At 53.4% G+C, this 23,977-nt stretch overlaps 10 protein-coding genes across 10 annotated transcripts; 4 read left to right on the top strand and 6 right to left on the bottom strand.

Moving 5' to 3' along the window:
* Positions 1-6,428: 6,428 nt before the first annotated feature.
* On the bottom strand, positions 6,429-6,881 carry HMPREF1541_05626 (uncharacterized protein; the record flags this gene model as incomplete). Its single annotated transcript, XM_008719966.1, has 1 exon — positions 6,429-6,881. The coding sequence occupies one exon, from the start codon at positions 6,879-6,881 to the stop codon at positions 6,429-6,431; it is 453 nt and encodes a 150-aa protein (XP_008718188.1).
* Positions 6,882-8,121: 1,240 nt separating this feature from the next.
* On the bottom strand, positions 8,122-8,964 carry HMPREF1541_05625 (uncharacterized protein; the record flags this gene model as incomplete). The annotated part of the gene is made up of 1 exon (XM_008719965.1): positions 8,122-8,964. The coding sequence occupies one exon, from the start codon at positions 8,962-8,964 to the stop codon at positions 8,122-8,124; it is 843 nt and encodes a 280-aa protein (XP_008718187.1).
* A 189-nt stretch (positions 8,965-9,153) lies between these two features.
* On the top strand, positions 9,154-10,122 carry HMPREF1541_05624 (uncharacterized protein; the record flags this gene model as incomplete). Its single annotated transcript, XM_008719964.1, has 1 exon — positions 9,154-10,122. The coding sequence occupies one exon, from the start codon at positions 9,154-9,156 to the stop codon at positions 10,120-10,122; it is 969 nt and encodes a 322-aa protein (XP_008718186.1).
* Position 10,123: 1 nt separating this feature from the next.
* HMPREF1541_05623 (uncharacterized protein) lies at positions 10,124-11,089 on the bottom strand (the record flags this gene model as incomplete). The annotated part of the gene is made up of 3 exons (XM_008719963.1): positions 10,124-10,702; positions 10,744-10,940; positions 10,987-11,089. 3 exons carry the CDS (start codon positions 11,087-11,089, stop codon positions 10,124-10,126), a joined length of 879 nt encoding a protein of 292 aa, XP_008718185.1.
* A 780-nt stretch (positions 11,090-11,869) lies between these two features.
* HMPREF1541_05622 (uncharacterized protein) lies at positions 11,870-13,373 on the top strand (the record flags this gene model as incomplete). Its single annotated transcript, XM_008719962.1, has 3 exons — positions 11,870-12,923; positions 12,967-13,171; positions 13,217-13,373. 3 exons carry the CDS (start codon positions 11,870-11,872, stop codon positions 13,371-13,373), a joined length of 1,416 nt encoding a protein of 471 aa, XP_008718184.1.
* A 250-nt stretch (positions 13,374-13,623) lies between these two features.
* On the bottom strand, positions 13,624-14,586 carry HMPREF1541_05621 (uncharacterized protein; the record flags this gene model as incomplete). Its single annotated transcript, XM_008719961.1, has 1 exon — positions 13,624-14,586. One exon carries the CDS (start codon positions 14,584-14,586, stop codon positions 13,624-13,626), a length of 963 nt encoding a protein of 320 aa, XP_008718183.1.
* A 462-nt stretch (positions 14,587-15,048) lies between these two features.
* On the bottom strand, positions 15,049-16,734 carry HMPREF1541_05620 (uncharacterized protein; the record flags this gene model as incomplete). The annotated part of the gene is made up of 7 exons (XM_008719960.1): positions 15,049-15,541; positions 15,591-15,958; positions 16,005-16,077; positions 16,122-16,168; positions 16,213-16,363; positions 16,413-16,540; positions 16,594-16,734. 7 exons carry the CDS (start codon positions 16,732-16,734, stop codon positions 15,049-15,051), a joined length of 1,401 nt encoding a protein of 466 aa, XP_008718182.1.
* A 588-nt stretch (positions 16,735-17,322) lies between these two features.
* Positions 17,323-18,344, top strand: HMPREF1541_05619 (uncharacterized protein; the record flags this gene model as incomplete). Its single annotated transcript, XM_008719959.1, has 3 exons — positions 17,323-17,749; positions 17,801-18,147; positions 18,201-18,344. The coding sequence occupies 3 exons, from the start codon at positions 17,323-17,325 to the stop codon at positions 18,342-18,344; spliced, it is 918 nt and encodes a 305-aa protein (XP_008718181.1).
* A 13-nt stretch (positions 18,345-18,357) lies between these two features.
* Positions 18,358-19,068, bottom strand: HMPREF1541_05618 (uncharacterized protein; the record flags this gene model as incomplete). Its single annotated transcript, XM_008719958.1, has 1 exon — positions 18,358-19,068. The coding sequence occupies one exon, from the start codon at positions 19,066-19,068 to the stop codon at positions 18,358-18,360; it is 711 nt and encodes a 236-aa protein (XP_008718180.1).
* A 2,322-nt stretch (positions 19,069-21,390) lies between these two features.
* On the top strand, positions 21,391-22,557 carry HMPREF1541_05617 (uncharacterized protein; the record flags this gene model as incomplete). Its single annotated transcript, XM_008719957.1, has 1 exon — positions 21,391-22,557. The coding sequence occupies one exon, from the start codon at positions 21,391-21,393 to the stop codon at positions 22,555-22,557; it is 1,167 nt and encodes a 388-aa protein (XP_008718179.1).
* Between the last annotated feature and the right edge of the window lie 1,420 nt (positions 22,558-23,977).

Here is a 23,977-nt window from a genome sequence, read left to right as displayed (position 1 = left end):
CTGTGAGAAGCACACTCGTACGCTGCGGTACGGCATCGAATAAGCTCTTAGATTCTAGGATGCTCACTCTGAACGAGAATCGTTACCTTGCGTTGCAGTCCCGACTCCTCGGTCATCGGGTCCGTCCAAAAGAAGACAGCTAATAGGTATGCCACCGCTTACGAGGAACCATCAAGACGACTGTCATCGCATTAGCCTGGAAACCCATGCTTCGATCAGCACGAGAGATCGGAAGGTTGCAAGAATGATGTTCAGCAGTTCGTTCACAAGTCTCTAGTTGACATGGCTGTCTCGACTGCTAGAGTAAGGCACGCAGATCTCTTAAGAAGTAGGTAGGTAGTGCCACAGATGTGAAGCGCACGATGAGCAATCTTGGGAACTAGACTGTGACCGCATCCCTGTGAACTCTTAAGGGCATGCCTCGCGCGTCGCCCGTGTCGATCAGCCCTTACACGACCGAAAGATTTGATTGACGCCCTGGGTTTGGTTCGCCGATGTTCTCCGGATCAGCACGAGCCAGGGCGGTAGGTACAATGCTACTAGGTAGTCTCAAATCCCCAAACATGAGCGCATGAACCATTGAAGTCGAAATGTAGCGCTGCGACCTGAGGTGACTATGATCAACTCTGTATTTACGGCCAATTTTGACATCAAATCAGACGTTGACAGGTACCTACTAGTGACCTGTACAGAGGCATCCTGAAGCATGTCACTCTGTCCAGGTTCTGTGAGGTCGTGTAGTTGAATACGCTGATTAGCATGTGAGAGCAGTTGGGAGGTCTTTCACGCACACATGAGGACCCCAACCTGGGCGTTCTACGAGACCGTCAACATTATGCAAGAAACTACTAGTACTACTAGGTACAAACGAACGAGAAGATGACTGAGAGAACACTTAGGACAGGACAACGTAGGTACTGGCACGGCTGATATACCGTCGAAGCGATCTTCACGTGCGCACATGGTCTGGAAAGGTCTCCAGAAGTGCTGTCAGTCTAGGACATACTGTACTGAAGGTCTAATTAGTATCTGACTTATTTAGCGCGCGCCATCTCCTAAGCCCCATACCTTATAGGGCCTCTCTCCTAAGTCGGCTTGGTAACACGTCTACTACAAAGTTTTGATTGCTCTGGTGCTAGGACCTAGACAATACAAAAATAAGACAGCGTTCCAATGTTTTCGTCTTCAGACCTATTGGAACTCACCTTCGATCGCGAATAGTTGCGGTGTCTGGCGATTCACTAGGTGATACTCACGGTGCTATCGCTGTTGTTTGTCGTGCGGAGTGTGCATGCTGTGCAGCCACCAACCCGTCTGCAGTCGCATGTCGACACGGGAATAAAAGCGACAACTTGATCGATCTCGCACAGTAGATGGTGAATTTCACGATGCCTTGTAGGAGTGTACATAGCCAGTACCTGGTGGGCTCGTGACCTACGCTAATAGATACCTAGTCCTCTACTAGTAGATCAAAGATACTGGAATGCACTTGCGGTCATGTCAATTGCTCGAATTCCGTCTGTTTCCAAGTTGTGCAAAATTCTCTGGGTCCGACTTTCTAGCATTGGTCTTGGTCGAGCATCCGCATGCGTGGCAGAAGAGTGTGCCGTCCGTTGATGGTGAGGGGTGCATGCATATTGGTGATGACACGACTGACATGTTGCTCTGCAATACCTACTCTGCGAGGATTCGTACCGTGTAAGAACGGGCTGTTGAGTCATTCCTTGCATGTACCGCGCTAGATAGGTACTAGTTGACCGTTCTGCGCCTGCAGTGTATCCATAGAAGCCAGATCGAGCTCCTTGGCGTGAACTCCAGTCGCTCGCCGGCCCGTACAGACTACTTGGCGCGGGCTGCTTGAATCGACAATCGTTCTCCTATCGGATTTAGGTCAAATTGAAAGGTACCTTACCTACTGCAATTAATGTAGATGTCCACGACTATACATCTCAGTTGGGTATAGGGAAACTAGGACAGATCTCGAAGTAGTCCAGCTGTCCAGCCGGAGAGTGAGCCGTGTTGGGGTATCCATTATTGTCTCCCCGTAAGATCCCATCAGTAAGTAGTGCAGCAGGCGCCGCGTGAAGCCTGTAGGGATCACTCTGTTTAAGCAAGCCATCTTGGACCCAGCCCACAGACCCAGCCGCTGCCGCTGCCACTCTATCAGCAAGTCCGACTAGCATGCAAAACACTCACTCGGGACCCGTCGCACCTCACAGGCGGCAACAACGACAGTTATGACCGTTTACTTGCGTTCCACACTACTACCCAGCGTACATGCAGAAGAAACATGAATGGTGGGGCACTCGCACCGAAATAACTCCTATGGATGTATCGCTCTCATCTTGTGGAAGAGATCAAAGGCTACGATTGCAACGTCGAAGCAATAAGCTTGGTAGAACTTACTATCGTCGGTTTCGCATCCAGTGCACTGGGTCCAGACTGCTGATGAATACGACTAGCATGGAGGCGCGCATCATTAATTGATGGATGATGGAGTCGAAGTTTTGTTGCTCCACACGGCTGATCTTAACGCGGAGTAGATCCTCGTTTCTTTTGAGCGTCCGTGACATACCTATGGTCTGCTCAGTACCTAGTAGTGGACTCATCAGAGTGATCTTTTCTGATGTTGTCAGAAGATATTCACTATTTCGCGCATCTGTCCCTCTGAAGCCGTAGTATAGGCCAAAATTGTCAATTGGGCACGCTCAGAGGCACTCTCTCAACTTCCTCCCAACTCGTGGAGTGTCTATCGGCGTTCTCTTGGTGTCCCCCAAGGATTCAGGCTTCCATAGCAACCATCAGCCCGCTACCTGAAGGTACTTCCCATGAAAGATGCTAGGATGGTATTTATAATGAGCTGCGCCATACCGCATCCGAGAGTAGGTATCAGTGCAGAATCCGGGGACGGATCACAAATCCATCCGGCAAGCTTCTCTACTCTTCAAGGATGAGACCTGCGGGCAACCCATCACGTTGAAGGACATGATCCAAGCTAGTGCAAACTTGAAGCTTGTGCGAGTTCCTGCCGCCGAACGCATCAAGCCGGTAGCCATTCCACGCACGATCTGGACCCGAACATGAATCTCTGCAACGCACACGAGGAAGCGTACCTTACGAGTCTGATGTAGTCAGTCCCTATTGACTCTGACTGACAGGCTCGAGGGACTGAAATACCTACTACCTTACCCACAAACTTCGAAGTTTCAAGCTTTGTGAGCAACAGGGTGTCACTGGTACTATAGCGAGCTCTAGTCTGACCGCGCACATCGAACATTGTGGCATCTCCAATACGCGCGTCTACATGATGTCAATGCGTCACATTCGAAGCGATCTATGGAACTAGGTATTTACGTACTATTGAGGACATTCGGATACCCAGTAGCGACGCCTCCGAAGCTCGTGGAACCTTGTTGAGTGAGCTGGTGTAATTCGGCCGGCTGGACCACAAGGGAGTCTGATGTTGCGAGGTTGTATTTGAGGCGCTGCTGGCAAGTGGGCTGAGACTGACTGCATAGGAAGTGCACGGCATGTCGAATTGATGAATGCGCTGGGTGATTTGCACCAGTCAAGTAGGAGGCAAGGCTTGATGAGACGGGTGCTAAGACAGTTATCGGCGTTCGTAGCCGCGCTCGTGGAACGTTTGGAGCTGTTAAAATCTGTTCGCTCTTGATCGGTGTGCGAATGGTAGTTGCTGGTCTTTTGTGCTGTGTGATCCAGAGTTGACTTATGTAGACCTTGCGTGAAGCCTCAAGCCACGCATGCGAGATCAATTGGCAATGAGTGGCGTCGCAAGTCGCTACCGTATGCCGTCGAATTCGTTATTGAGCTGCACCTCGTCCTGTTGTGTCGAAGACGTTGCGGGTTTCCGTTGTTCTCGGCAGCGCTGAATGTTTTGATGCACCTTTTGTGATTTTCGAGCAGGCTGCTAACCCACCGACGACTCGATCTTGCGCGAAATATGGTTTTGAGGGAAGGATCCCTTGAGTTGGTAACATTGTCGGTGCGCGAGTGGCAGAGGTAGCCGCTTATATCAGTCCTGCCTGCCATTCACCCGGCAGTGCGGATAGTGTGTGCTGCAAGTGTGTGGCGATGTGGCCTTAAAGCGAGGACGGGACCGATCAGACGAACCGAGTCTCAACCAAAGCCAAGAGTTTGCGTTGTTGGCTTGTATCAAGACCGACTTTGGCGACGGTGAAGCAGTGATCTTTTACATTCAGACGTGCTGCACTGCGAGTCAAATCCTCCAGGGCTCCGAGAGCACATACGACAAGCTCTCTTTTGAGGCCCAACGTCGTTGACGCGGGGTTGACATCATGGCCTTCAACCGAATGTCAACGGTCTTGTCCTCCCGAATCTACTTCATCCTACACGCAGGTTCGTCTCTTGCCTAGCCGCTTGATTCGATGTAATAATTCCTGGGCTCGCCATCGTGCAGGAGAAGCTGGCTCAACGATTCCCTGGACCATGCCAGGTACTGAATCCGAATTCTGATGGACGACAGTAGCGCGGCCGCTGGAGTTACCGAGGGATCCTGGGCGTACTCACCCTTGAAGGCTAATGGGAAGTGTTTTGTTGGTGGTGTATCGGAAGGACATAAGGCCGTCGATGCCCGAATGATCAGTGTTGAGCTGTTTATCGGGGGACTCCGTAACTGTCGCCGCTGGTCGAGATTGCGAATGTCGATGCTGTGAGTCAGAGGTGCCATCACTTCTTTGACACTGGCGCTCACTGCTTCCATCATGAAGATCTGAAGCTCAATCGTAGGTTTTTCACACATGTCTGCCAATAATCGCTCATCCGTGCTCCTGCTTTGCCGCTGCCGCACTTGCTGACCAACCGGCCATGCGCTGCGAATCAATTCCTTAACTCTCTTCCTCGCTCGAATTTCTGCTTTCCTTGGTGTTTCCTGTGCATACCAAGCGAAGATTCTGCCTTGCCTCCTTGTCCGCTAGTGCCAACCATGCTCCTCCCCCCACAAGAATCGTAGCTATCTAACACTGTGGGACTGATAAGTAGTATCAAGGTATTTCTGGTGGTGTGGCTGCTGGATAAAGTGTCGATGTAGAGTGAATTTTATCGGAAGTGGCAATCGTTCTAGGTATGCAAACCTTTCATTGTTGTTCTTTCTGTGTCGTTCGTTGTTGTCCGGGTCCTTTGACTAGTTGATTGGTTTTGAGCGGCATCGGGTGTCTTGAGGTAAGGGGGAATCGTTCAGATTGCAGCTAATCGCAGACATATGAGGGATCATCGAGTGCTGTGGCTGTCGTGGTAAGGGAGTCGCTAGTTTCTTGTTGTCTATACGGCCGCTGTGACTTGGAGGGAGCGGCGTGGTTGTCTGTTGAAATCGTGGCATGTGGTTCGTTTTGGATTGTGTCAGGTTGCTGATCCTATCTCATTCAGTAGAGGCAGGTTGGCGCCGATAGCGCGGGAGGAGAAGTGAAGATCTTTGGGTGAGGAGGGAGGGATGCTTCAGAGTAGATCGCTCTGTCGAGGAGGGTTGGAATGATAAGGTATGTTGTGGGAATATTGCGTATGTTGAGGCCAATATTGGTCAATATGACAAGAGACGGCATACGTAGCAAGCCGACCAGATGTGACATCGTTTGCCAGATTTACTGAGACTCTGGAAACGCGAAGAATCGGCCGCCGGTTGTTGTGACTGGTGGACCCGGCGCTGCCTTGTCATGCGGTGCCAGGCGCAAGTGAATCGTGGATATTGCGCAATGCTTAATGCGTTCAACAGCAGGTACCTTGTTGCCAAGAACACCGAGTGAAAGTGCAGCGTGAAGAGGTGTTGGTCGAAGTGACTGGGTCATTGAGCCTGCCAGGCAACCAGGCAACCAGCTCCGATGCTTCTTTCCCAGACGACGCAGGGGCAGAGCCGCACGCTCGTGGCAGGAGAGACGTCCGGAGAAAGCAGTGTGGTGCCCGTGCTGACCGGAATGCGCGACTATGGCGTAAGCAGGCACGAGGAATCCTCAAATACCTTGGAAGCCAGCTCTATTGGGGGATATCCAGCATCATCTGCCAGACCCCTTCGACACTGCCTTTCGCCGATCGAGGAGCATGTCATGATCAGACACCAGCAAGTAGTGCGTGAGAGCAACTCTGCAGACGGCTTCGGTGGTGGCCCTGTGCTTGAAATTCTGGCGTGTACTCACCTGAGATGTCCACAACGACTTGCCGACCCTGGCACTGGCAGCAGATTTGAGATCAGTCCGTCATCGTCTCCGGCACATCGCCTTCCACCTAGTCCATCAGGACTTGCCGTGCCTGGCTGTGGACTCGAGCCCCTCCACCACACACCCGTAGCCTTCGAGGCTTGCTTGGAAGGCATTGGGCGCAGACACTGTTTCGACCAGACCTCCATATCCCGAAAAGACTCGCCTTGCCGGACGTAATCAGACTGCCCACCCCTTCTCCAGTCATTCCTTGCTCAACTTCAATTGCCCAAGAGCATCGTTTACTGTTCCAATCACATCCCGGTAGCGAGCAAGCTTTTCCTCATCCTGCTTCAGACCTTCCTCTTCTTCCTTCAGTTTCAACAGCAGCTTGCCCGTTCTGCCTCTGAGCTCTTGGAGCTTTTTCTCCCAGGTTCCCGTCTCGATCTCGTTCAACTCCTCATCAGCGGCCAACAGCTTCGCCGTATCTTTTCGCAAATGCCTGTCGAAGAGATCACTCTTCTCCAAGAATTGCTTCCTCCCAGCCACCCACAGCTCTGACAAACTGTGGTCCAGCAGGCCTCCCTTGCCTTGCATCTTGATTCCACCAGCTAGTGAAGGGTTCAGGCCCCATCCACCGTCGAACCCATATGACACAGCCAGCAAAGTGCCAAGAACCTCGCAGGAATTGGCATGCGCAGGCTTCAACACGGTCATCATGGCCGAGACCTTTATGCTCCACTTGTCTTTGTCCAACACTCGCAAACACGCAGTGTATAGCTCAAACAGATAGTTTGTGCCTTTATGCTACTCATGATCTCTTGTTCTCTTCATGCCTTGCATTGCGAACCCAACCTCGGAGAATGTCCACTCCACAGGTGACTTCTGGTCAGCAGCCTTCATGGTCTTCTTCACGTCTTCCAACTCTCCACTTACCTTATCGATTCAGTCACCCGGGATCTTGAGTGACCTCGCAGTAGGACAGTACCTCCTGGTGCCTTTCTTTGGTTCGTTTCCTTTGGCCGGAAACGCCCTATGCACCTCCTCAATTAGCTTCTCATTGGCGTCCTCACCTTCCCAATAGGCCCGCATATGCTTTATCACCTTTTTCAGGTTCTCGACACCGGGGCCGTACCCAGGCTTCTCCGTCATTGGACCCAATCCCAACCCCGGTATCTGACTGCTTTCAGACGTTTCCTCCTCCACAGCGATGTTCAGATATATTTGGGCTTCGTTTCGAGGGTAATGATTGCCTTGTTCATGCATCTTCCTCCATCTGCTTCCCAACCGTCCCTGCCAGCACCGCCCGAAGATATCTTGGATGCATAGTAGACATATACTGTAGAATCCAGTCCTCCTTCTCTTCTGTCCAGCCCAGGAATTCTCTCCACGACTTCTGGTCGTTCTCTGCCAGCTCTGTCCGCGCGCGTTCGATCAGCGTATCCCTCACCGCATACGTACCTAGAAAATCCCATCTCCGGAGCAGTCCCCGTTGCACTGGGTGCTGAACCCACTCTACTGTCGCTTTCGGCGCGGGGGGCGGCATGCCGAAGAGGGGGGAGGGGGGAGGGGGGAGGGGAGGAGCTGTGTTCGGGCGTGATGAGAGGAGGCATCGTCGAGCAAAGTGGAGGAATAAAGGATGAGGATGAGGACGAAGTTGAGGTGAAGACAACAACTATGGTGAATAAGATAAGCACCGATCGACAGGTGAAGACAGAAGTATCAGTCCATAGCAGAAAGTGATCGTGGGCGTGCAGTCGTGGTGAAGAAGAAATGTGACAAAGGATGAGGGACGTGAAGAACAGAATAATCGTGACTCATGGACATTCACTAAATGCAGCTGAATGGTAGTTTTGCGCGTTGCAGGCTGACAACGCGTTGTTCTCCTGAGGCGATGCAGCCTGGCACACCCGCCGATGACCCCGTGGCCTCGCACCACAACTTCCAATAGGTATCACTAATCTCCAAACGCGTGCTTCACCACTTCTGCAAACTCGCGCAAGTCCTTGCATCTCCAAGCATAGCCAACGAGGCCCTTCTCGATTGCCATTCTGCTCTCCGCCTCCTTGCCCCATACCGGGCCATCTCCAATCAGGAAGACACTGCTCAAGCCATTTCGTTTTGCCGGAGCATGATCATGACCGAGACTCTGTGCAACATGCAAGATTTGTGACTTATCAAACCCTTGGGACTCGCAGTGATTGATCAATGTCTCGAGCTTGGCATCATCAGCCCTCTTCATATCGCGCCCGAAGTCTTCTGCGGTGAAGACTTTCCACCACAGTATCTCGCCAAGACTGGCCGAATCAGCAGTGATGTTCCAAGCGTATTTGTCGATGTTAGACAAAGCGACAAGCCTATAGCGGGTGCTGAGATACGAAAGAGCGTCAAACGTCCCGTCAAAGGTCGGCCACGAGGCAATGGTCTCGCGACTACCGAAAGACTTGGCGTCATCCGAGGTCAGTTTCAGATCGATCGCGATGCGCTGCCAGATTTCCTGCATGATTTCATCGAAACGCAGAGGCTTCTCAGCCAATTCGAGCTTGATGGCGTCCTCATGTTGCTGAAAGAGCTTTAGAAACTCAATAGAACCCTTTGTGGCAGATTTTGGGTCATCGGATAGCGGGGTGGAATCACGGTACTTGGACGACGTGTCGAGTTGAGAAAGAAGCGGTCGGAAAGAAGCTAAGATGTGAGCCTTGTACTCAATAATCGACCCGTAGATATCGAATGACAGAACCTTATACTCCGACAAAGCCAGGGGCTGCCGTGTTGGCTCGGGCATGCGAAGAGAAGCCATGATGGAGATTAGAGAGGAGTCTCCGAGAGAGGTGCAGATTAAACTTGTGGGGCGGCAGAACAATTCCTCCGGTAGGCCAATGACGGAGCTCGAGCATCTAAACTCCCTGGATTACCTTTTTGAGCATACCTCCCAAGTATAAGAAGAACAGCCGCTTCTGTGTTCCGCATTCCACACATCGTCAACAAGATGTCGAACTACAAGAGCACCATCCTCATCACAGGCGGAACAGCAGGTCTAGGCTACCATACAGCTAAATCTATCGCCAAACAATGTCCTGATCGACTTGTCGTAGTCGCATCCCGCAACAACACCGACAATGCATCTGCTTCACTCAATGCTGCACTCGGTCAGAAGAATGTCGAGTATATGCCACTAGATCTTTCCGACCCGGAGCGGATCAGATCCTTCGCGGAAGACTATCGTCAGAGAGCGTATCCCCCAATCTCAGCTCTCATGCTCAACGCCGGACTTCAGTTTCCAGGGAAGGTGGACTTCTATCCAACCGGAATCGAGAGAACCTTTGCGGTCAATCATGTTGGAGGGTCGCTTCTGTTCTTCCTCTTGATGCCTCATCTTGCCGACAATGCCCGCATCATCCTGACTTCATCTGGTACACACGATCCAGAGGCAGGAACCGGTATGCCAGGACCAGAGTACACCACACCCGAAAACGCTGCTCGTCCTAACCCAGCCAAGGTCACCAAAGACGGAAGGGTGCGCTACACAACGTCAAAACTGTGCAACATTATGTGGACGTACGCACTTGGTCGCCGTATAACCGAGCATGGGAAACATTGGACAGTCAATGCGGTGGATCCGGGATTCGTACCCGAGACCGGACTGGCGAGAGACTATCCGCCCTTGCTCCGTTTCGTTGCCCAGAAGGTGCTCCCCAACATTCTGCCGTTGCTGCGCCTCCTGATGAGAACAAACAACATCTACACCGCCAAACAAGCGTCAGCATTCTTGGCTGAACTGGCTGTGGGAGATGAAGTGGCTGGTGTGAATGGGAAGTATTTCAGTGAGAAGAAGACCATATCGAGTAGCAAGGAGAGCTATGACAAGGGTAAGCAGGAGGATTTGTGGAGCTGGACCATCAAGGAACTGGCAAAAGATGAACAGGAAAGGCAAAGATTCGAACGCTTGGAAGCTTGAGCTATCCAATTTGTCGCCAAATTGTCGCTTCATCTCCTTTGTACTCTGGACCAGGCAGGATCTCGCGAAGCATGGTGTTAATCTCTCTGCCAGCATTTCGAGCATCTTGCCATTGATTTGGATAGCCTAATGAAACCTCCTCAAATCGAACTCCATCAATATGGTCGGTTCTTCGAACGTGTAGATGACCGGTGACAACAACCTTGGCGTTGAATCGTTTGTGCCAATCATGTGTGGCCTTAGTTCCGCACCAGAGAGTGAATCGAGGTACAGCCGGGATCGTAATGAGGTCTTGTCGAAGTGGCCAGTGGTTGATGATGACCAATGGGATACCCTGGGCTGCGGCAGCTTCCAGACGCGGTATGGTGCTCGCAATAAGCTCCTCACACCATTTATCTCGCGTTTCGTAGGGGTCGGGGTGCAGGAGCGCCTCATCTGTTGCCATGACGTTCTGTTCTTCCGCCCAACTCAATGCGTTTTCGCGGGTGACATGATCCGGACGAAAGCTGTAGTCGTATAGCGTGAATATGGGACAGATGAGACACGGACCACCTTCGCCATCGTAGCGAATGAACTCGTCCTGCAACGGTCAGAGGCGTCGGATGAGTGTAGCGGACTTACCTGAGGAGTGATAACGCCATATTCGTTGGCGATCGAGACACATTCCTGATATTTCATTTCTCCTCGAAGACCCGATTCATCATTAGGCAAGGTGTATAGTTCGTGATTGCCAGGGACCCAAATGACCGTCTTAAACAGTTGGGTGGTCAGCTCAAAGGCCGTCCGCAAGTGTTCCGCTTTCTCGCCGACATCTCCACCTAAAGGAGTTAGTGTCGGTGCCCAGGGCTGGGTGAAAAGGCTCACAGATGATGAGACCATCCTCTTCGTGAGGTTCAAGCGCATAGAACGCCTCCTTGTTATATTTATGGCTGAGGTGAAGGTCGCCAATGGCTAACAGTCGGCGCATACCGCGCTCGGAATGGTGGACAAGAGGTCGAGGAGAAATGAATGCCAGGTTCCCGTTAGGCAGGCATAGTCTCAGATCATGTAGGAACAGCTGTTACGAGCGGATTGCGTTGCGGCATCGAGACCGCAATTGAAGCGAAATGATAGCGCAATGATATGTTCGTACAGGACACGCCGAAGTGATGAAAACGTTTGACTCGCCAAGGAAAACTAGGACCGAGCTGGTTAGACTGAATTGTCTACCACCAGGTTTCACAGGATACTGTCCGGATAAGAGAGACGCTGCACTGTCAGTGGGAACCCGACGTTTGCTCGAGACTTGAGGACTTCGTTGACGCCTTCTTCTTCAAAGACCAGTGTACGCCAAGACCATATCTGGTGAGGTTGGAGAAATGCCAAGGCTCCCACACCTCCGCACCCCATTCCCTTGCCGCGACTTCTGAGCTTCGAGCCAACGACCTCTTGCCAATGCCATCGCGTCGAAGTATGCGAGCATGCAGGGCGAGGCGGATAACGCTGACCTCGATCGACCAACAAAGAAACAGCGGCTCTTTATTGCGAGGCAGGCAGGTGGCTCGCCAGCAATGAATGGCACATCTAACTCCTAACAGGCCTGTGAGCACTGTCGCCTGAAAAAGACCCGTTGCGATGAAACCCGTCCATGTGGACCGTGCCGAAATGCAGGGATCGAGTGCAGCTATGGAGAGCGAAAAGCCACCAAGTGCGTCGTGCTGCGTGAGTCGGCGTCGCTAATCGAAGCAGGAATGAAGTTTCCCTGGGCATGATCCTGAATAAGCTGGAACGGCTGGACGCCAAGATTGATCAGATCACTGTCCCATCGGCAAGCCAGCCACCTGCTCCCATACCAGGTCGGGAACCGGATTCGTCCCAGCAATTAGCAGACCCCAAAGTGAAGCCCATCTCTTTCAGTGCGCACCTGATGATCGAATGGCCTGCAGTCCGGGAGCTGTTGCCTCAATCAGTGGTTGTCCCAAATGGAAATTATGCACTGCAACTGGAGGAAGAGCGTCCGAACCTTCCGATTTCACAGCAACGTTCATATCCTGAGGGGTTTCTGGCCGATCTTAGCGTCTCCACTGTCAGAGAGCTTTCGGATGCCTACTTTGCCACCTTCAACTTGATGACCCCCGTCCTCGACCGAAAGCTCTATTTCCACCGAACACTCGGGGCCGCCATCAATGGAGGTTTTGGCTACGACGCGGATAGCTGCGTGGTGTTGATGACAATGGCTCTTGGTTGCTGGGGTTCTCAGACTCTCTCGGAGAGTCACCGCACAAGCCCCCTGTATCATCCATCTCCCCTGTCCGACCGCAGCCACCATACACCTTCCGAGCAAAGCACGCGAGACTTGCCTGGCCTGGCCTTCTACAATGAGGCAAGGAAGAGGATCGGATTTCTGGAGTGCGAGCACAGCATGCAAATCTGCCAGTTCTACCTGCTTGCCGCAACGTATCTTGGACAGCTTCTTCGACCTGTTGATTGCTGGTCAATGACGATGCGTGCTGGAACTTGCTGCCTCAAATTCTGGGAAACATCAAACGAAGGAGATGAATGGACAAAAGATATGTTTTCTCGGTTGTTCTGGATCACCGTGATGTTTGAGACGGTCTTCACTCAGGAGCTTACGGATCTGCCTGCTTCCAAGATCCGTGATATGGAGGACCGAGTTCCACTGCCGAAGTTTGTGCAGTTCAAGCATTCCTTCACCACGACAGATGCAGACGATGACGAGTCCTTCTATCACTACCATTTCCTTTCGCAAATCGCCCACCGCATCTTCTTGACCCGAGTGTACAGCAGCAGCTACTACTGCAGTAAGTGCGGCGCTCTTGATTTGATGCCTCTAACTTGAAGCAGCACCAACGGGCGACTATCCCAACATGAGTCTCACGAGAGAACTGTACCACCAGTTAGACCAGTGGCGCTCTCAACTCCCACCAGCACTCCGATTTGACGATGACAGCCCAGACCCAGATCCAGAAGTGCTCACGAATGTTCTGGTGGTATCGTGGCTACGAGCTCGTTATTCTGTGGCACGATACCACCTTGGCCGCCCTTTTCTGTATGTAACTCCATGTCGCTTGATCGGGAAGCTGATGAGGTGAAGTTACAAGGCCCTCCATCATCCATACGCCTTGACTGAGCACGATCGTCATCGGTGTAAGCAAACTCTGGAGAGTATTCTCCGATGGGCCGCGATTATGAGGAATATCAGCAACGTGAAGAGCTGCATCCCGCTTGCGTTCTTGATGTGTGGCCAGTAAGTCATCAAGGATCCATCAACCCAGCTGTTGACCGCTGCAGGACATTCGGGCAGCTGTTGCTCGTCCACTCATTCTTTCATAATCGGGATCAACGACTTCGAGACCTGTTGCCAGAAGGATGGGAACGGTGGACCATTTTTGCCGTACGATTGCTGCAAGACTTTTCCAGCATGAGTCCATCTGTGGCGAGAGACGCAGAGATTGCAGCAGCGTTGTTCCCTGGCCCTACGTGAATCGGTTCACGCAAAGTTCACGACAAACCTCGCATGACGGATTCAAAAGCCAGCAGCGCACATGCATTGGCGGGGAAAGCCCTCAAGAAGCACGGCACGAAGCCGCGCCAGTACCCTCTCCAGCCGGATTCTGAATAAACAGCACGAGCTGCATCGATCCAACGTGGAAACCTGCGAACCCCGTCGTTGAGGCTACCACCAAGAGGGTCGGTCATGATGCGCTGCTTGACCACATCGGACGGGTATGCCGTGATCCAGTAAACCTGAGCTGAGGCGCCTCCGGCCCAGAAGTTGATTGCTGGTGTGGAGAGAGACGAATGCTTGTGAAGGAAACGAGAGAAGAGGTCGTAGCTGCCCCACCAGAAGAAGAAGAAGGAGCGGAAGACCAAGGTGGCTGGAAAGCCGTGATACACGCCACGAATACCGTGCGCCTTGTAGATTCTCCTCAGGCAGTCGACGGGACCGTGATATAGTCGATCCGCCTTGTTAGCGGCGTACTGGACCTGTAATCGAGCCTTGATATGCTCGACCGGTGATGCAATGAAACACACCGTGCTCCCTGCCATGGTGCCCGCAATTCCATGTCCAAATGATCGTAATGCAACAGTCTCGTCCTCCTCAACTCGATGAAGGATGGTGTTTCGAGGGACGTTATCCTTCAGCATACGTCGATACAGCGTCAGACTGCCCAGCATGACCGAATCCATTGCCAGCCAGCCCACAAGTGGGGGAGTAACGCCCTTGTAGACTGCTCCCACGCCCTCCTTGCGAATGGTCTGCATGAGACAGTCGAGGGGCCCTCTGAACTGCCCGAGCGTGGACGTCTGCATGCGGACTTTGATGGTGTCGAAAGGGTGGCCGACTGTGCACTTGGCCATGCCGGAGAATGCACCTGCCATGAAGCCGCGAATGTTGTCAGGGACGAGCGGTTTCCTGACCTCGACCTGGTGGTCGGGTACGGCGAGCTGGTTGACCGCCATTGCGTGAGCTGTCCGAAGCTCGAGATGGCGGAGTGAATTTCCCCTGGATCGCGCACGAAAAGCAACACGTACAAAACAATAGCTGTCCAGAGCCGTGTCGAGGGATATCCAAGTCCTCAAAGTACACACGGGATATGCAGGGTCCGCTCCTTGAGATACAGGCGCAATCTGGGACTTGCCCCGACGTCGGGATGTCAGACACGATGCCTGTGGGGAAAGCAGTGCCGGGGAGACTTGCGACAGTCCGGGGCCAGTGTCGGAATTATCTTGGCATGACTACTTGGCATCTTAGTGCATCCTCGCGTCTGCAAGCTGGCGTGAGCTTCTTTCTCCACTGGAGTTTCCATCGGTAGCCCGCAAGCACAGTCGACAAAGTATTCGGAGTCAGGTCATCATTCGAGTTATAGGCCTAAGAAACATGTACTGTGCCACAACAAGTCTCCGTATGACTTTTCCAGCCTCCTACTCCTCAACCTCTGGAGACCGCTTGAACGGCCACTTCTGGAATGCAAAATAGGCCGCCGAGTACATGCTAGCCCCGATGATCAACAGTCCTGCGTAAACACCGAACCCTTTGAGGTAAACCGGCGCATCAGTGCCTGGAAACAGCGCACTGCCATACAATTGAGCCAGATTTCCGGATCCATTGATGATTGCCAGTGATACCGCTCTCTGCTCCGGGTCGACCGATCTCAAACACGTGCTCGCAAATGACAGGGCAAGTGGATTCGCTGTCCAGATGGCCGAATTGATGAAGCAGAGAAAGACGTAGCGAGGAACGTACGCATGGATGCCAGCAGCTAGCGCACAAAATATGCCCCCAGTTCCGAGCACCACCGTCACAAAGAACGCTCTGTTGGCGAAATAGCCGTTTCTTTTCGACATTCTGTCCGCGAGGATGCAGGTAGGGATTGCAATCACCAGTGCTACCACGAATAGCGGGGCGGTCATGAACCTGCTCTTGTCAGCTAACGAATCAGGTGGCTCCCGGGACGGGTAGTTACTGCGCGTTGGTCGAACTATAGCCCAGACCTTTGACAAGCGTGGGATAAAAGTAGCTGAGCGACAGCGATCCCACCACGGACATGTAAGCCAGCGACAAAAGCCAAACTCTCCAATTGAGTATCGCCCCGGTAAGTGCCTTTACGTGCCCGGCACGGCTCTGTTGGTGGTGTGGACTCGTCACACCCGAGCGCTGGAGTCGCTCGAAGGCCATGTAACGTTCCTCCTCGGTGAGCCGCTTGCTGGTGGACGGATAGTCCAACAGGAAAAACGGGGCGACGAGCGCGGCTCCGACTGTGGCCACGCCCTCAATAATGAACAGCCACCGCCAACCTGGAATTCCATGGGCTCCGTCCATACCGGATGTGATCTAAAACGGTAAGCGTTGGCACTCAATACGCGTGGGGATGACTGACAGCACCAGAGACGATGCTTCCAAATGCTCCGGACATAATGGCTGCGCTCAGGAAGGTGATGAACCTTTTGGACCTGTGACTGTTAGATTCGGACTTCCTCTTCCTCATCTCACTTACTGCTCTTCTGGGCGATACCACGTCGAAATCAAAAACAGGACAGCAGGCTTTCTCGTTAGCGTTGCATCCCTTAATGCTAGGGCACTCTTACGCTGAAGCCGGCCTCGAATATGCCGAGCAAGACACGAAGACCGATCAGCTGCTGAGTGGTCTTCACAGCTCCAAGAGCGGCTGCAACAGCACCCCATAGTGCCATCAGAGTCGGGATATAGAGCGATGGTCGAGTCACGGACAGGATCATGCTACGAGCTGTTAGACGACATGGCGTGCTTCCGATTCGGAGGGACGTACTTGGACGGAATCTCTGCGACAACATAACCGACTTGAAACAGCGCTATCGTGAGGTAGTATTCATTCGCGCTGATATTCAGTTCGTCCTCCATGCCGGCCACCTTTGCCAGGCCGATGTTGGTTCGATCCTGCATTCGCTGTCAGCCAAGTTGGAGAAAACAGCCAGTCCAGAACCACATACGACAAAGGACAGAAGGTAGATGATCCAAATGGCTGGCATCAACCATAAGTCGATCTTCCGGACCAGCTTCTTGAGCTTCACGGGATCAAGCTCGACATCCTCACGCAACTCTACCTGAGGATCTTTCTGTTCGATGTCCATGGTGCCGGTTGGGAGAGAATCTGGCGTGAGAGCAGGACGCAGCGACCAAAGAGCGCAGGGTAGGCACGAATACCGTCTTTATGTGGCCCCTATCGACCATGACCCACTCTCTAGGACTTGCATAAAGGCGCGGGGTGAAATTGCGGAGAGAACTTGGCCCAAGTGTAGCCGGGGCTCGGGGGTTACACCAGTGTCTTCTGGGGTCATGGTAGTCGTATGTGAACTGGATTTCGCGAACCCGAGAAGTCTTGGGGCAGGACTCAAGGCCTGGCAACCCATGTATGCGCCGGCATCTAAGTGGTTACACGTGCCGTGTCAAAGCAGAATGCAGTATAAGAGGGTGGGTTCGGGGAGACTACCTCCCCTCCGGGCCCGCTTCACTACGATAACTTGGAGTAGGCGTTGGAGAAGCATTAATGTTCCACTGCGCAGGGTAGGTACCTACCAGACGGTACACAAGCTTCAAACGCTCTTGAACGATACCAGAGCAAAGTCTATCGGACGTCGGCACGATGCTTTGGCCTGGGCGATACAAACAATGCCTTCCGTCGGTAGACGAACCTTTGCAATTCACAACTCCCCGACGATATGCACAATCAGATATCACTTGACGGTGAGCTCCTCGGTGAGCTCACCTCCAAGACTGCGATCGTCACTGGCGGCGCTGGAGGCATAGGGGCAGCTACGGTGAAGCTACTGAGCTCCAAAGGCGCCAACGTGGTCCTCGCCGACCTTGAATCTTCCAGATCCGCCGCTGAGAGTCTGATATCCGGTCTGTCGAAACCAGACAAGGCACTTTTCGTCCCATGCAATATTCTGGACTGGCCGCAGATGAACGATGCGTTCAAGTCGGCAATATCGGTCTTCGGACGCGTCGATATCGTGGTTGCAAATGCCGGGACGATGGAGTCCAAGATGGTGCTCGACCTGGACGATGATCACGAAGATGGAGAGCCCAAGGAGCCCACGGAGGCCTACAGGGTGATCGATATCAATCTCAAAGGCACCCTCAACAGTATGACCCCTTCTGTTCGACATTCATACCCCTCTCTGACCCCTTCGCCAGCGCTGAAATTAGGACTGCATTACTTGGCCAAGACCTCTACGGCACAGAGTCCCGGATCCATCGTACTCGTGTCGTCCACGTCGGGCTATTTCGGCGGCACAGGCGTCACGGCGTACGTTGCATCCAAGCACGGCGTTGTCGGACTGCTCCGGTCCGCACAGGTCGAGGCCAAGAAGCGCCATGTACGCGTCAATGGCGTCGCGCCGTTCTTTACGCCGACCGCCATCACGGCGGCGTACTCGCAGAGGTGGAGAGAAAAGGGATTGGAGGCGAACACACCAGATAACGTGGCTGGGGCGATCGCGCACACGGCGGTCGACCGGACGCTGATGGGGGCGTGCGTGCTGGTACGTATTGGATTCACCGAGAGAGCGGTGCGAATACTGACCGCCCCTTGCAGACAGCAGGCAAATACATGCGCGAACTGGAGCACACGAGAGCGGCAATGATTCCTGACTGGATCGGAGAAGATCTGGCCGGCCTGTTCGCCAGCGGAATGCAATTCTTCGAAGAGATAGGCGGCTACCCACTACCGCGACTGTGATCTATAGGTGGTTCTACACGTCGGGCTCGACCTCGTCGACCGTCGGCACTCTGTCCAGTTTGATCTGCAGAAACGCCGCCACCTCCTTGATACAATCGTAAACAACGTGCATATCCTCCTTGGAGACGCCCTGCCTCCTCGTGCCGCGAATGTGCCACCACGTCTCATTCTTCAGGTTCTGTATCATGATGCCCGACACGACGACCAGCTCGGTGTCGATGTCGTCCAACACCTGGCGGTCCGACAGGTAGAGACCGTAGGTGATCTCCTTTGAGATCCAGTCAAAGTCCTTGTGGGCGTTGAAGAGGTTGAGGTTGAAATTGACATTCTGCTTGTAGACCTTGTGCAGCCAGTCCATGCCGCGCTGGTGGTTGGCGTCGTCGCAGGCCCAGCCCTCGCGCGAGCAGCTGTAGTCGCGGTCCTCCTCGCGCTCGACGTTGCTGATGGCGACGATGGCCTCGATGGGCCGGCACACGCCGATGATGGACACGGCTTTGACGAGGTCTTCGCGGAGGCGGCGGATGAGCGCTTGGCGGGACGGCGAGGTTGAGTACTGGGCTTGTTGGATGAGGTAGAGGTACAGTTGGTCGGCGAGGTGGGGACTTCCTCCCCCGGTCAGTGCTGTGAGGGCCACGAGGTACCATCGCTGGTTGCCGAGGGCGGTTTTGGAGAAGCTCTGCTCGATGCTCGAGAAGAGGCGGCGCGCTTCTGGCTCAATATCCATGTTTGCTGATGGTTTGCGAGCGGATCGAGGCTGGAATTGTGGTAAGAGACGACATGGAATCACAGCCAGTGTAGACGAGGTGTTGAATAGAGTTTGGGGGCCCCTGGAGGGCTGCCCAGGAGCAAAAGTTGGGGTAAGAATGTGGTAAAGTATTGCCGGGGAGAGATGCTGGACTCCGATGAAGCGGGTCGATCGACACACGCCGATAAGGCCGATGGAAGACAGCAATATATTTGTATCTGGTGATCTCTGAAGCAACGCCTCGCATAGCGCAGTATGTTATACGAAAGTCAACCCTCATCTTAACGTTCAGCGCTTGATAGCACGGCTAAATGCCCGTGACTCGCGCCGCATCGTTGGCAAATACGCAGCTTGGTCCGTGTCGACCTCTGCCATTGGTCAAGCCCAAGCGAGCTCTATGGTGGAAGCAGCATCGCGAGATTGTCGTTTAATATCGCCTGCCACCACCAAATCGACGTCTTCCACCTCCCATACCCATACCCATCCCTCCCCCTCCTCCACCACCACCACCCCACCTGTTGCCTCCCATGTGGCCTCCGCCCATCCCTCCTCCCATACCACCACCCATAGGACGCTGTGACATGCCGGGGCCGCCGCCGCCGTGGTGGTGATGGTTCACAACGACTGGCCTGCTGTTTGTACTGTGGCCGTAGCCGCCGCCACCGTACCCACGTCTTTTAGAGCTGCCAAAGCACATGTTTGTTCTGTTTGAGGTTGTCTGGTGCGATAGCCGTAGTGCAGATGTTGTCTGGACTGATGCGTATGGGCCGAACTATGAATCGAGATGCGAGAAGAATATTCGGTGGTTGTTGACAGAATACCGTTTGCTACAGGGTCAGCTCCGTTAGAAACGTCCAACACCTTATATGCTGCAAAACCGGTATTGCATCATAGCTAGAAACTTGAATCAGTAACAGATACGACATCATCGCCGAGCACTTTATCGGGGAAATCCAGACAAGAACTCAACAATGGGCACGCAAACGGTTGCCGGGTGTCAAACAGCGGCTGACACGGTTCAAACCCAAGGCACGGCTGTGCGGCTCCTCGTGGAACCAGGGACTGGTCTTGCAGGGTCACCGTAAGGCATTGTTGGGGGCGCGAGGGCCGGAACAGACCTGCCGCACATGGCTGGGATGTCGGTTACGAAGGCACAGTCGCTTGGTAGATTGCGCGACCCGGAAGATATCTGGTGCAAAGTGAGCAGCAAGGACTTTGTTGCTTCGCGGCACTTGCGTAAGCCGGACTGGGCACCAGGCAGTAAAAGTCTTGGCTTACGCGACTCGCTGGGAGACAAGACGACAGATCGTGGCAGAGCAGTGCTGAAGATTTCTTCTTGCTCCCTTTCCAGCCCGAAGTGTCGAGTGTGGGACGACAGCAACGGACTGGGGTACCGTGAACTTCGGGAAAAGGTAGGGCGACAGACCAGTCTGTGAAGTGACAAGCACCTGCTGATACCGCCAGCAGAGAGCCCCTTTGCTCCAGTCTGACTCTCACATTGCAACCCACGCGGCGGAAGCTTTCAACATGACCTAATCAGTACGTTAGGGCCGTACTGCGCGCCAAGCTGTACACCGAGGTGATCTCCTGCATTCACAGGGGATGAGAACGGTGAAGGCTTGACAGGTACTGATCATTGCACCTACACTGAATTTCACTCGGAGTCAGAACCCATTCCAACGCGGCCAACGTCGGAGAAGCGCCACTTGCGCTTTCGTGGCGAGAACCTCGCCGGGCTGGAAGGACAATAGGTATCCATCATCGTCGCTGTCGTCAAACTCCGCCTCTTCATCATAGGCAACAGCCTTGCGTTTGGGCCTCTGCCCATCCACTTCCTCTACCTCCACCACATCCATCATCTCCTCGTCTTCCTCCCATTCCTCCTCGTTCTCGTCTATGGGTATCGGCAGGTAGAGCGAGTCGAAATATAAAGATGACAAGAGAGCAGTCGAGACGCTTGAGCGGGAAACCGTGAGGCTGCTGTAGAGCTTTTGTTAGGTAGTCATTGTCAGGTAGTCACTGGAATCTGGCCTGCCTGCAGTGAATTCCGTTTCCTGGACGCAGAAGTACAAACGACTTCACTGTAGCAATGAGTCAATAGCGTTCAGCCTTTCACGCATTCACCCCTCTGCGTTAACACTTATCTCTACTTCCAAGCAGATGTTTTCGCCCATCTCCACCACCATTTCGCAGGAGCGCAGATCGAGGAATCGAAGAGCTGCATCCAAAGGTAGAACAAGATATCGACTTCTATCGCCGTCTCCCTCCCTCGACTTGTGCTCATAAGACATCCGCACAACCATGTCTTACCTCAAAGACCTAGAGGGACTTGACCTCTCAGCTCCATGCAACCACGAGACCTTTTTGAACGACACGCTCAATGGTGATCTTGCCGGGGCCGGTGCGACCTTCAATACCACTCGTGCCTCCAGTCCCTCCAAAAACAAAGACGAATCATGGATCGACGCCCGCAATATGCCATGTACGGCCCACACTCCGAATTCTCACGACGCCAGCCCCGTCAGTCCTCGGCGACAGCTATATGCTACTTCTCGACCGAGTCCCGCTGAACACGTGGAGATCCACAGCTCAAGTACCAACCTTACCGTAGCTATCAGTGGCAGCAACTTCCGTGTGATTGCGGAGAATGGCCGTCTCATTATTGAGCCTCTGCGAAAAAACCTGAGTGAAAAATATGACGTGGCCTCCAGCGCAAGGCTTCGATATGAACAGAGAGAACTGCTACGGTATCAGCATGTCAAGGAGCTAAACCCGGCGAGCCGCCTCAGACTGACCAAGCAGAATCTTCTGCGCACGACCGTGCCTCGCTTTGGCCAGAAAGGTCTCTTGTGGAAGCTGGTGTGTCCTTTCGCATATGACGGGTTACAGAGATTCGATTCATACCTTGTTCCACAATTGCGCACCATCAACATTCGACCTCGGAAGTATGAAAGTGGCTGGATGATACCCGAGACACTGATCATCGGCAGCACCCTACCAGTACTCACGAACGCGACGTCCAAGGTGGTCAAGGTTCTACATGAGCTCAACGACAGTGCCGAGTTCCCGGGCCTAAAGGCTGATTCAATAAGTGCAACCGCCTGGTTCCCACAGTCCAAGGAACACATCGAGAAGAACTGTCAGTTGTTCTGTACCGGCGAAGTACGTGTCATGGTTTGCACACTCGACCACGCCGCCGATCTGATAGCATTGGGAGTCGGGCAGGTATGGTGGCTCAATCTCAAAGCACAAGAGGAACTTTGGTCCAAGATCGAGTCCTTTCTGAGTGAAGTGGAAGATTGGGACGGCTTACTTCCAGAGTCTGTGGAGATCACTGTCTGCTTGGGGCGGGAAGACAAGACGGAGGCCTCGAAGATTCTCTCTTGGCTCCGCGATAAGATGCCCAAGCATTACATCAGAGGTATGAATGAAGTAGAGGAGCAATTCCCATCATCGATTCCCCTCTGAAATGGCACTTGTAGGGACATATGCCGTCCTGATGATCATGGTTGACTCTCGCTACCTGCGACGGCTTTTGACGAGATAGTAACATGGGAAGGGAGAGTGGATACCCGGGAGGAACGATCTGGGGTAGGTCAGAGATAGGGAGGGATGCGGGGCGATGCAGTAGCCGCGAGATAGCTCATGGACCAGCATGCCACATGTCTGGGGGTATGATAGGACAGCAGAGGACGGCTTCATGTCCATCTCCCGCTTCCGTGCTGATAGCTCCTCTCTAGCGGAACCTGTGCATATCAGAGGAGGGCAAAGAGCTGCCATCTGAGGCTTTTCTGGGCCTTGGCAGGCTTCTTTTGACCTCATCATAGACGAGCTGTCGTCGATGGTCTCGAATGGGCCCTCGTACTTGGGAAGCGAGCGGCTCGTGATCGAGAGATCTGGCCCTGATTGTGCACCGCGCTCTCGCGATTGTTATCTCTTGGCAGTGGGAATCGAGTCGATATGTCGAGCGAAGATGTGTAATCTCGAAAGAACGGTCACGCTGCGCCGCTTCAATTCCCCTCCGAGGCACCATCTCAACCGCCTCGGACGATGGTTGTAGAGTTTACCACCGAGTCAAAGACACGTGATGTAGACATATCGTGGTGGCGAGATGGGTCGATGGAGGAATGGAAGACATCGGGATGGGATTCTGGGCTGTGTGGTGTGGGTTTGGGACGAGTTTCATCCTTGCTGGGACGAGTGGGGCCCCTCACTTTGTCCGAAGCCAATGGCGGCGCACCCCCTGCTTAGCTCCCGATCTGCTGAGTCCACCCAAAGATAAGCTATTCAACACGTTTGATTGGTCGTCTCACTCCGTCTCTGTCATCCTCCTCTGTCATCGGCAGTTTGCATGCCAATGTGCCAACAGAGCCTCCCACGAGCTCCCAGAAAGGGTCTCCTCTCCGTTTCAAGAGGACATGGAGTTGACAGCGCCCGGCACAGAATACTGACGACGTATATTGCAACGAGAGCTCGACGTATCTGTTGCACCCTTCCCAGCATGTTTGGTTCCTGACTCTGTCGTGTGCTTCGAGTTTGGGAAGGAACATTCCAGCCCGGCAATCTCGACGCTAAAATGCTTGACATGACTCCACTGGTGCAGCTCCCGTCGTTATCAGCTTGGCATTTCCCAAATGCTGCTGTCGACTTTCTTTCTCTTGTGCTTTTTCATGTCAGATCGGCCCTTCGCACTGGATCATCTCCTGATCTCAGCTTTGGCTATCACACAGCCCGCCCCCTTCTCGCTCAATCATGTCTCCTCGCGGGGTGGCCAAGCCCCGTCAAGCTCGCTCCAAACTGAGCTTCGCGTGACAATACCCAAATGCATGGACCCCGAAGCTGCCCCAAAAAGATTTGCTTGCACATTGTTGGTTGGGATCCACTGTCC

Source organism: Cyphellophora europaea (assembly GCF_000365145.1).
Source record: "Cyphellophora europaea CBS 101466 unplaced genomic scaffold supercont1.5, whole genome shotgun sequence".
Lineage (NCBI taxonomy): Eukaryota > Fungi > Ascomycota > Eurotiomycetes > Chaetothyriales > Cyphellophoraceae > Cyphellophora > Cyphellophora europaea.
This window is presented reverse-complemented; position numbering and strand designations above follow the sequence as displayed.